Genomic DNA, 12,567 nt, shown 5'->3' on the forward strand with positions numbered 1-12,567 from the left:
ACCTGGTGTCACACAAAATGACTAAGACATATTAAAAGAACTAGAAATAGAGAGGTAAGAACTTCCTTACATATGACTGTCATGAGGATTATTTGCCAAATAAAAATTAATGTAGAATGTAATCCAAAGCAGACATAATATCCTTATAACCTAGTAACCTCTTAAAAATTTAAGAGCACTTTAAATTTCTGGAAGCGCTTTAAATTTACATTATGCTCTGTAACTGTCAAAAGTATTTTCTCACCCATTCACTCATTGATTATAACAATATGTCACCTAATATCATCATAGTATTTTTAAATGAAGTTCTTTTAGATACTGCATATTAATTTGTTTCACTTAAGAACACACTAGAAACAAAACCCTTTTGATTCAAACTTGGTATTCAAAAATGAAGTATAAATACAAATGAATCTAAAATTTCAAGAACATTCAGATGGGAACATATGTCAGAATCACATCACCTCCAACACTGAAGACTAAAAGTCTCATCACATTATCCCTCAGGTTCATTCAGATCCATTCAAATCCCTCTTTTCCGATCCATTCATTCTCCAGAACACACATGTTCAGTACAAGCTGCCAGACCACCCTGCTTCCTACCTGTCCAGAACCTTCGCAGCAGATAACGGATAAGATCCAAGTTAGCTATGTGTTTTCCTTTAGAACCTTTCAAATTAATTTCATTGTAGATTCTGGATTTAAAGTCCTATTCCTTGCCACCTCCTGAGCACCTGCATGGCCCGCCACGCCGTCACTCATTCACCCCACATCAAAATGCCAACACCACAGCCTTCAGACTCACTGCCATCTCCCACAAGAATCAATGAGACTACCAAAAATTCCTTTCCTACTCTATGAAAAAATGCCACCAGTATATGACTCAAAGATTTTGTACTTCATATAATTTGTTTAGGCAAATATGACCAAACTCTATTTTACTTAATTTTGTGACAAAACTCGAAACTCTAGCAGGTTGCAGTCCGAGTTTCTGTTTCTTAATACTTAGCACTTAAAAAATTATTTTACTGCTACATTCGTACGTTTATATGCCTAATGATTAATGTTTTTGGAATTTACAATGACTCCTCTCCCATTAGATTCTACTTTCTTAGAATAACTAATGTTCATGTTATTATTAAAGCTAACAGTTATTAAGTGCCTACCATGTGGCAGAAACCATGAGAAGCTCTTAATATGCACTGTCTTGCTTAATCCTCAAAAAACTGAGTTAGGTATAAAAAACGGGTAATAAGTGGTGGGTCCCTAAACTGAGGTTTGTCTGTCCTCAAAGACTGACTGACTGTGCTTTCAATCAATATACGTATGTATTCTGCATCTTTCAAGTGATGATTTTCAGCTTTTGTCACACCTACTACAATGTTTCAAATATAGGGGTCTCGTAACAAGAGGTACTGAAAACAGATTAAAAAATATCAAAGTCAAATTATATTATTTGTTTTTTTTCTTGCAAATTTAATCTTCTGCTTTTGACACAAATAAAATGCCTAAAGTTGGTTTTTGCTAGCCCAAAGAGTATAAAAGAACAGCTTTTACTGTATTGTACAAAATAAAAATCCAAAAGGCTTTTGTTTTATTAAAATTTCTCAAAACAAAAGGTACACTGCATCTCAACTATGCCTAAGTATGAAACATCACAGTATTAAATGAAAGAGTCTGAGAAAAGAAACATAGCTTCACTTTTATGATGTTTGAAAATTGTCATCATATAAATTTTAAAAGATTAGGAAATTTAGGATATGATTTGTTACAGGAAAAAAAACTGGGTGACTTTAAAAATGAAATCAAATTTGCTAGTCTGACAAATATATTTAGTATTCAGCCATTAAGTTTCAATTCATTTGCCATAATTTTCTCCAACGGTATCGATTTCATGATATCCTCAAAACTTTTGGGTTCATTCTTTAACAACCCACCAAAATTCAATAAACTTTGCTGGGCACCTTTTACGAGTAAAAGGGGCTAAGCCTTGTACATATATCACTTCATGTAAGCAGCTTACATTCAGTACCTTACCCAATCATCATGTACTAGAAACATTCATTTTTAATTGAAGAGGGTTGTTTTTTGGCAATAAAAAAACAGACTCTAAGACACACTGAATATCCACACCCTTTCTTCAATTTTACTTCAACAGTACTCTCAAAGCCAATTGTAATTACTGAAAAAAACATAATACTTGCATATCAATTTCTAATTTAATTAAAAAATTACATGCTAATGATATGTGGGAGGTGATAGCAGGGATGGTCAACAGTATTTCAAACTACAAAGTCATACAAAAATACTAAAAAATTGGGACTATTATGAAGAATAACAGAACTAAGCTGCCTTTTCAATATCATGTTAATTTATTTAAAAAATATATACTACTCATATTTAAAACTTAAAACTAGTATTTTCTTCCCCAGTTAAAAAAAATAATTTGAAAACATTTAAAACCCTAAACATCTGCAAACAAGCTCTGTCTACTCAGGAAAACTAGAATTGCAAAACATTCTTTTTAGTCGAGTTGACTATAATGAGAGATACATTATTTCACCACTAGTAGCTTTAATCAACTCCCCAACACAAAATACAGCATTATCTAACGTGGTGTGACAGTGTAAAACCTCACGTAATAATAATATTCAGCAGGAATGATGTCAACGAATAGGGAGGTGGATGGGGATTGACACTCGCATGTGATGGTTGAGCTTCAACCAAATGTCAGAGAAGCAAATAAAACTGTCTTACATCTTGGTCTAACCTTTGCATTATCTGAACACACGAACACACACACACACACACACACACACACACAACATAGCAAAATAAGCCTGAGGTTCCTGGACTTCACATATTTATGAAGGAGGCTAGGAAATCATCAGCTAAATGTTTGATTCTAAAGTAAGCTTGGGAGGAAGATTCTGCAGAATGGACAGGCCTAAAATTAACCTGCCTTGCAGAAGCACTCGAATTCCACGGGACAAGAGTGACACAGGCATGCTGGACTCTAAGGACCTTTCTAAACACCAGACAGATGCATACCCCTGAAGCAAGACAGGAAATTAAGGTGGCCTGTTAACAGTGAGCCCATTTACTCCTGAAGCTGAGGCTCAAAGCTTCAGCGCATCTATCTATGAAGCAAAGGCTTGTAGTAAAGAGACCACCAGACTTGGAGCCAGAAGAACTTGGCTGTTAAGAGTTGACTTAACTGGAATAAAACAGTTAACATCCCCCAACCTCAAATCTGTCAATTCTAAACTGGTAAAGATCATTCGTTACCTGACAGGCTTCTTGAAAAATTCAAGTGACATACTGAATGTTTTCTAGAAATCCTAAATCATTATAGAAATCATGTCTGATAAAAGTCAATCCATAATTAACTATACCTATGGATATTTTGTCTTCGTTTTTAACAACAAGGGCCTAAACCTCAACAACTATCGAGCCAGGTAGGACTGAAGATTATAGACACAGGAGCAAGAAAACCAAGGCATATCTATGCAGGTCAATATATCCTATTCTATTCAAAAATAGCAAAAAAAAAAAAATTCTGTATCATGCATCCCTTTGCAATGTATTTACATTTTATTTTCTCCAACTAACATGAAAAATTAAAAACAGACTATAAATTCAAAAAAGAATCCTGGATAGTTCCATTGCCGTCCACCTCACAATATTCACCTTCAGGTTCATCATTCTGTACAGTGTAGACCAGTGGTTCTCATGCGTGGTCCCCAGACCGGAAGCATGAACATAACCTGAAAAGTTGTTAGAGATGCAAATTGCTGAGCTCCACTGCAGACCTACTCAATCAGAAACTGTGGGTGCTGGGCCCAGCAATCCGTGCTTAACAAACCCTTCAGGTGATTCTGATGCAGGCGGAAGTCTGAGAATCACTCTTCTAAACATCACCTGAATCACTTTCAAAACTATAGTATCGATGAACTTTGTAAGAGAACCAATTTGTTAGTAAACTGGTACCACATAGAAAGTTAGTGAGCTAAAATACACTTTTTAAAGCCAATACTTACGATTCTAAGTATAATTTCCAAATTAAACAATTAATGAAAAGCATTTAAATGAATGGGAGGGCAGGTTAGATAAAGGATAACAACCTGCCCACTACACTCCAAATACTTTCAAATCTCTGTATTTTGTTCCAAAATATATTCACCTTTCTCAACTCATTTTCTCCTAGTTTTGATCAAAGTACACGATTTCTACTCCTTACCTATCTCACTTCTGTTTCAAGTCTGTGTTATATACCTATGTAAGATTTAAAAAATCTGTTATCCCTGAATAGGTTAAAAGTAGATTTAAAACAAAAAAGCTTCAATTTAAGGGAACTGAAAGACCATCGAATAAGTCACACCCTCACGCTAAAGGATATTAAACCAGAAAGGTAACTCTCCAAACTGACACAGTTCCTGGCAGAACAGCACTTAGAACCCACATCTTCTGACTTCCATTCAAATTAACTTTTATGTCTAATCTTGCTTTCAGCATTTTTTGTAGGGAGAAGGAGGGAGAACTTTATTTTTGAAGGCTTTCTTTTGTGGAAATTTTATGGGGCTTTCTTTTGTGGAAATTTTAAAAATTAAAGAACTAAAATGCTTGTGCACTGGTAGAGACCTGCTTGATGATTAAACTGAGAGTTCACCTAAACCTTAAGATTCAAAATTTGTGACTTTCTGAATGCAAAGCATTCTCAGAATAAAAAAAAAGAAAAAAATCTTATGCATTTCAATTTGAAATTCTCTGCCTGAAGGGCCTTCAACCTGGAGTCCATACAGTTTCCTATAACCACCCATAATATACTCATACAGGACAACTCAATTATTTTGGAGTATAAATGTGATCGTACATTTTTCTAAGTCTATACCTGAAATGAGGTTTTCAAAGGTAGCTAGTGACTCAAAGTAAGAATCAGTACTTTTCAAGTATATATAGATTTAGGAAAACCCAATAGGTAAAAAAGAAAAAAAAGTATTCCTAGCAGTAAAAGAATTTCTATTTTAAAAGTACTCTCCTAAGGTTTCTACAAATATCAAACTCACCTAATATCATCTAAATACATCAGCCCTTAAGTTTGACCTTTCAGGAGCATTCTTTTCCAAATACAGATCACAACTTATCTCTACCTATGTTTTCCTTTGAATAGCTAAATCCAATTAGAAAAAAAGCAACCCTTTTTACTCAGAAAATACATACTCATTTAAATTAGAAGGTATTTGTTTTTGCTATAATCTAAATTTTCTCAGTTTTCCCACTCTATTAAAATTCGGTTCATGAACATTTTTAAAAACTCACATTTGCAAATGTTCCATACAGTTCAAAAAAACTCCAAGTGTGTGGAAACAGCATTTGCCAATTCAAATTTATACTGTTCTATCAAACTTTGATATTTGGAGACATCTCCACATTTTTTTTATCTTTCATTTTCCTTTCCTTTAGATCTAGAAGAGAATTAAATAGAAATATTCCCAAATTGGTCAGAAGAGCATAACTCATCTGAATGTTTTAAATTAACTCTACATCTCAAATTTCTTATATGAGTAACACTTTTGTGAGAATACATATTACTTGAATCGTTTTCATAATTAAATCACTACACAGTATTTTACTTTCAATTAAAAGACAGAAATTAAATCAATAATCAAAACCAGTTTGATTTCATCACTTTTCTTACTGAACAATAATCAGAATGATTAGATACTTTAATATTTGCAAGAGTGCTTTGTAATCTATAAAACTCTGTGGACACAAACATTTTATTATCACCTCAAAAATACGGTTTATAGCTTGCTGCAATGACATGGTTTTCCTTTTACATTCCAGGCCATTCTCATGTCAACACAAAAGCTACATTTAAAATCATACACACTTAAGTCTTCACATCCCCACAAAGATTTATTTTTCAACTCTCCCTCTTCCCCTGCATTTACCTCAATGCTTTATAATTATGTACTATTTTATAGACTCTGAAGCAAGCTTAAATACATTATTTTATTTGATCTTTAAAATAATGCTATATGTAAATGCCAACAAACACTATTTCCATTTTACTGATAAGCCAACCAACTTCAAGGATTTACCCATATTTACAAGATTAGAAAATGACACTCTAAACTTGAACCTGCCTCTTTTGTGTTTAGAATCCACTTATAGTGTCTCCAGTTTAACTTTAATTCTGAACTTTCTCTTTCCCCAAAAAGACTCCAGTATCAACAACCTGTATTCATTTTCATTCTTATGGTGTTACTGCATTCAAGAGATTATAAAACTGCTATGTTAAGGTTTGGATGCATAGAAGTTGTGGTGGAAAATATGATGGAGGTAAGGCAGAAAAATGGCTGATTGTGTTAACTGTGAATATTAGCATATTAAAGTTATTTTAAGAGACTTTTACATTAAAATAACTGTTGAGGAAGAAATTAAATGTTTTAAGTAAAAATGCAAAATTTTACAAAATGAAAGCAACCCACACTACTCCGCAGGAATTAGGTTTAGTGAGTGTATACAGGGATCCATGTATCAAAAACCACATACTGGAACTGAAGATGACAGGCCTCTCCCAATGGCTTCTCAGGACCTGCACCCATTAGTTTAAGTAAATAATCAACACATCAATGAGCTTTCTGATGTGGCTGTAAGTTTAGTTTGAAAACAAAAAGTAACAAATCATTACTTAAAAATGTAGAGTGTATTTTCAAGGCTGAACTATCTTTATGAACTTCAAAGAATATGGGATACAGCTTGCTCAGGTAGTAAAAATGTACTTTTCCTAAAAAAAAAAACCAGATTGAGTCTTCCTATTAAATCAAACTTTCCCCAAACCTAAAAGTGGGAGCTTAACTTCAGTTTATTTCTGTCCACTAAATTTAGAGTTTATCCTTTTATTCATAGGGCACATACTAAAAATTCTTCTCCTTCTTTACATAGGAAAAGCCTTTTACATACAGGACAAATTGGCAGTTTGGGTGCCCCCTTATCACAACTTTCCCTTTAACAGGTAATGTAGCAACATGTGATAACTTATCATAAATGACTTGAGTGCAGAGACAGTAATATTTGCATTCCTGCTCGTGCCTCCCTGTCCAATGTCTATAATAATTGAAAAGACATTTATAGCAAATAGAGACTTAATACCTTTCCAATTGAATGAATACACATGGAAGACTAAGCATTAAATATGGATGCAACAGAGGGGAATATGAAAGCAGGAAGGGAGGACGGAAGGGGGAGGGGAATTATTTCAGTATATTTTCAGGGATTAACTATTTTGCTCTCACAAGAATATCAAAGTTTCTCAACACTCAAATAATCCTCCTACACTTTTACCTGATACTAAAGCAAAAACTTGTAGAATTTATATGAAGTACAGAATGGTTCTTAAAAAATGGAATGATGTGAATAAAGTTTATCTCATTTAGAAATAATATCTGTTAAGAGCATTATGTCTCAGAAATTCCTTTGTGCCCCATATAGAATTCTTCACAAATAATTAATTACCCTATGGTAAAGCTCTATAATATTAAATTGCAGGGTCACGCAAGCCTAACTAGCTCTTGAGACTACTGAGATTAATAAACAAAGTCACAATGAGAAAAATTATTTCTTTCAATTACCTAGAATATGCATATACAACTTTTAATTCTTTTTTAATTAAGGCGCCAACCGCTGCAGAATAGTAAGATGTTCATATAAATGAACTCATAAAAAGCAAACTGATGGCAAGTTTCAGTAATTATCATATGTAATTATTCTGACTAACGTGTACTTAAAGAGACCATTATTACTGGGGTCATTACAATTAAATATAAACTTCATCAATGAGTACAGCTGCATGCTATCGCCCTACCTAAACACTTAAGAATTTCTTGGTGATAAGCATAAAACAATGAAAATTTAAGCTGCAACTTTCATTTGTTCTCTTAAATTCCAAATACTCTAAACGCACACTTAAGCTTGATTTCAAAAGTAGCTCATATATATATATATATATATATATATATATATATATATATATTTTAACTGTGTCATTGACTTAACAGTTGTTGAGAATTAGAAAACATTTCACCACTAAAAGTAAATTTCTTACTAATACCAAACTTAATTATGTTAATGTCCCTCAAAGCCACTGAGAGAATAAACTGTGTGCTTCTCCCAAACTGGAAGCTAGTTCAATTGCAACTTTGTCATTATTGTAGCCTAAAAACATATATTAATATGAATTAACTAGTAATTCAAAAAGCCAGTAATTTTTTAAAAATTTAAGATTAATATCAAAGAAGTATCATTTCTCATACTCGTATCACAAAGAGGTTCAACAGTGTGCCTATAAAATCTTCTTTTGGTCAAATTAGAAGCAAAGATAGCCAATTACGGACTAAACCGACAACTTTTGTTGTATGGCCTAATGCAGTGGTTCTCAGTCAGTGAACCACTGATCCCCCCAGTGAACACTGGCAATGTCTGGAGACGATTTTTATCGTCACCTGGAGGAGGGAGGGTCCTGCCTGGTTCCCACACTCTCAGGCGCTTCCTGAGAACTAATGTGTACTCTCCACCTGATGAGAGTAGTAATTAAGTCCCCTACAAAGAAGTACCCGCTGAGATGCAGCTTGGAAGCAATAACTGTGCCTTCCCACCTCAAATTGTAGTTTTAAACTGTCCCAAAGCAGAGCCCAGAACAGAGCTCATTAAGTTGGGGGACAGGGACATGTGGAAAGTTGTAACAGTGGATGCCAAGAAACAAAAACCTGAGGCTGGTCTAAAGTCAAAGATCATGACTAAACAAATTTCTCTGCCTGCCATTGCCAACTCAGGAATTTGTCTCAACACAAATCAATCAAAGGCAAATCTACAAAAAGCCCACTATGTTTTGAAGGGAGTTGTAGAAACTGTCAGAAAGTCTGGCAAAGTCCTGGAGTGGCGAAACCGCTAGAAACCTCATCAGAATAAACAAGCTCCAAGAGGAGCTGAGGCAGCACCACTCCCAGGAGAGGAACCTCTGATGCCCATCTCAGGGTAGGGGGCTGAGAACAGCGACAAGTGACATGGTCCCAGAAAGCAGAACTAAAGGCCAGCTAACCGGAATGAGGAAGGCATTCCCTAGCAGAGAGAAGGGATCTCGTTACTTCTACTGTGGCCCAGTGACCCCTGTGTGTTGTCCCCTTCTCTCCTTTCCAGGCAGTGGTTTTATCCCAGGTAACCAATTTTTCCTACACCATTGTATAAGGTGCATGCTGGGGTGTGTGAATTCACCATTTATCTATCACCGATGGCCAGAATAGGAGGAGAAGTAAGAGAAGGTCTGAAAGGACTGCCCATTCAGCACAGGCGACAGTAACAACTAGCCTTTAGGTCACTGTCCACTGGGGAAGGAGGAGGTAAAGTGGTTTTTGGTTTTAGGTGGGCTAGTGAATGACTATGCCATTCACCAACATATTCTATAGCTTGAAAGACCACCTCTGACACAGGCCAATAAAGAAGGTTAATAACAAGTTTTAGCCAGAAGTTGGCAAGCTGGTTATCTGGATGAATCCCCTCCCTCCCACTACCTATAACTCACGTTAAGTACACAAGGGTGCTGATTTTCTCTGTGTATCTCATATTCTAGATAATTATTTGCAGCTCTGAAACACCTAAAATGATAGCGACTAAAATGATTCCGATTAGAAGTAGTGTTTAAATGCTAAACCTGCAAAGTCTGTGGAAGAGTAGGAAAACTGAAAAACAATGTACACATGTACTTAAAATGTGAATGTTAATGCTTCTGCCACTTTCAGGAGAGAAGCAATGATCCAACATATGTAAGACTACAGTTATTGTGCTTTACGTCAAGAGCTCCATGTTTTCCATACCATTTTTGTAAGTAGTCCAGTGCCTCCAAACGAGCACCAATCTCAAAAGTGATTCCAGGACGATTTGGGGGCTTTTTACTCATCTTGAGATCCTATTCTTCAGTATTCTTTCACTACCTCAAGAGGAAAAAAAAACACGTTAGATTCTGGTGCATAAAACACATAAGGAATTAAACAGAATTTTAAAAGCATTACAAGAGAAGTCAAAATAACTGACAGATTTTGAAGAAATTTGAATGCTAATCACCTATATCTCTAGGTAAAGTACTGTGCAACTTGCAGGCAATCTTGATAATGAATTAAGAAAAAGGATATTAAAAAGACAACTACTGAAAAAGAATGACTAAATGAGCATGAAAACTAGCTAATAACTACAATGCTTTAAGTTTTAATTAAAATATACCCAAATAAACTCTCCACAAAACTACTGAACATGTTTTTCTGAGTGTTCTACAACATGACTACTGAAATTCTTAAGAGAATTAACCAAAATTTCCAACACATATTTACTGAGTGCCTTGTAGTACAAAATACTTGGTAAGACACTGAAGAGCACACAAGATGGAAGAAGCAGGAGACACACTGCTCTGCCAGTGAAGACTTTCATAATGCCTCTTGCGATTAGGATTTTTCATTACTTATCATCTTCCACGAATGAGTGAATAATGTTAACATAGGAAGTTCCAAAGGAAATTTCTTCCTTATACTTCACATTCAATAAGCAACAATGATATGGATTGTAACTTTGACAATTTATTCCTACGATATTTCAATATAGACAGTGCCCTTGTCAATTTCAATACTGACAATAACGTGGTTGTAGCATTCAAACAAACCACAAAGGAGGATTTACTGCTCTCTAGACCACTGAGGTGGACTACAGAGGGTGCCAAAAACATGTGTACACATGTTAAGAACGGAAAAAACTGTATTAAAAGTATAATACAACGAATGACGCTAGCATTCATTTGATTAACGCCATCTTTTGAGTGAACGTCATTGCCGCCATAATTCAACTTTAAAAAGTAATACATAGATAACATCTTTTAAAATGTATTTTTTTGGCACCTCCGGTATTTATTACCCCAGCACACTTGAGGTAGCCTCTTTTACACTAACTAGTATTAACACTTGAGGACTATGAATGCATTTTGAGATAGCCTAATCAAAACATAACAGGAAATCAGGAATGAAAAACCCATTGCATTAGGGGAGAAGAAGGATCCCTAGAACCTTTACTGGTATTTACAATTACTATTATGACAATGCTACCTCCCATTTTGAAAAGGAAAACACACAAATGTGTAATGTTTTTAATGGTTTGGTCACAATTCGAAAGGGACAAAGCTTAATAGCAAACATAAAAAACAATGTCCTTTCCGCTTTGAAAAAATCTGATCGGTAAGGGGGGGGAAATAACACCAATACTTGCCATAAAAACATGTAAAACCAAACTTAAATACTCATGGTTGGGGGGCGGGTGATAGCCTCCTGCCATGGAAGCAGGAAAAATTAGTGCATTAAAGTTAACAGGAAGCTCAGCCAGAGGATTAGTTGGTGTAAAAGGCACAAAAACATAGTATTTTTAATTGAGGTCTGGTCAGTGTGCAACATATATGGCCAGTTACTTAAATGTTTGTGTAGAAACCTAATCAACGTCTGCTGCTCTTCACAGGAACTTAGTAAGGAGTAAGGAGTTCACTAACATTTTCTAGGCTCAAACTTAAAACCATAAACAGTAATAGAGTTAAGACATATAATCCCCCAGTGATACTTTGGTTTGAGTAACCAGAAAAGGCTCGATTTCCTTTTTTCTTGGGGGAAGAGGACAGAACGAGGGATTTGAATTAAGGAAAAGTAAAGCAGTCTATTGGGGTGAGGCTGAACTTGGAGCAAAAGAGAAAGGGAGGCAGAGAGAACGGAAAGGAGTAAAAACAGGAAAAAAAGTGGGAAAAATGGCAAAAAAAGACTAAGGATGGCGAAACTTGTGAGAGATGACAACTGGATGGGAAGAGAAAATTAGCAAGAAGATGCAACACTGGGAAAGTGAAGCAAAGGTCAGAGAATGGCCACGGAGCCAAAAAAGGTGGAGAGCGATGTGGGGCGGGAGACAGACGGGAAAGGCTCAGACGGGGCTGGCGGGGCGCGGGGGACGCCTCGAGGTTTGACAGTCGTCCGGCCCTCGGCAGGGGGGAGGCAGGGAGGGGGGGAGGGAGCGGCGGCGCTCAGACAATAGGGGCGACGAGTTACGGGGACGGACGCGGGAGGGGAGCGGGCCGGAGAGAGACACCAGCGCGGGGGCGTCCCGGGCGGCCAGGCGGGGGCCAGGCGGCCTCCAAGCCCCGCCGCCCCCGCCGCCGCCGCCGCCGTCTCTTACCGACTCGGCCTCCTCTCCGCACAGCAGTCGGGGCCGTCCGGAGCCGAACCGGGGCACGAGCAGGGCGGCCAGCCCGGGCCTCCGCCACCGCTACCAACTCCGCCTCCGCCCAGGCAGCGCCGGGGAGGGAGCAGGAGCGGAGCGCGCTGAGGCCGCAGCGCCGGGTCGGACCCGAGGTCGCGCGGGAGGGTGCAGGTCCGAGCCCTCAAGCCCACTCGGTGTCCGCAGCCATCGCCGCCGCTGCCACCGCCGGCCAGCCCTGACGCGACGCCGGTCCTCGGCGACGTCAGCCGACAGCGACGCGCCGGAAGCGGG

At 37.2% G+C, this 12,567-nt stretch overlaps 1 protein-coding gene across 16 annotated transcripts in view; it reads right to left on the reverse strand.

Annotated features, from left to right (window-relative positions):
- Nucleotides 1–12,567, reverse strand: part of PHF20L1 (PHD finger protein 20 like 1) — a 61,888-nt gene extending 49,321 nt beyond the window's left edge. For 4 of the 16 annotated variants that reach the window (XM_074316813.1, XM_074316814.1, XM_074316808.1 and 1 more), the window contains exons 1-2: nt 12,253–12,528; nt 9,876–9,992 (exon numbers count right to left, since the gene is read on the reverse strand). In XM_074316813.1, coding sequence (XP_074172914.1) covers nt 9,876–9,958 — 83 coding nt within the window. In that variant the 5' untranslated portion in view covers nt 9,959–9,992; nt 12,253–12,528. Of the gene's footprint in view, nt 1–5,319; nt 5,466–9,875; nt 9,993–12,252 lie in introns of those variants that run through there. The other 12 variants (XM_074316819.1, XM_074316818.1, XM_074316810.1 and 9 more) reach the window with 8 other exon arrangements.

This window comes from Rhinolophus sinicus, linkage group LG12, assembly GCF_036562045.2.
Source record: "Rhinolophus sinicus isolate RSC01 linkage group LG12, ASM3656204v1, whole genome shotgun sequence".
In the NCBI taxonomy this organism is placed as follows: Eukaryota; Metazoa; Chordata; class Mammalia; order Chiroptera; family Rhinolophidae; genus Rhinolophus; species Rhinolophus sinicus.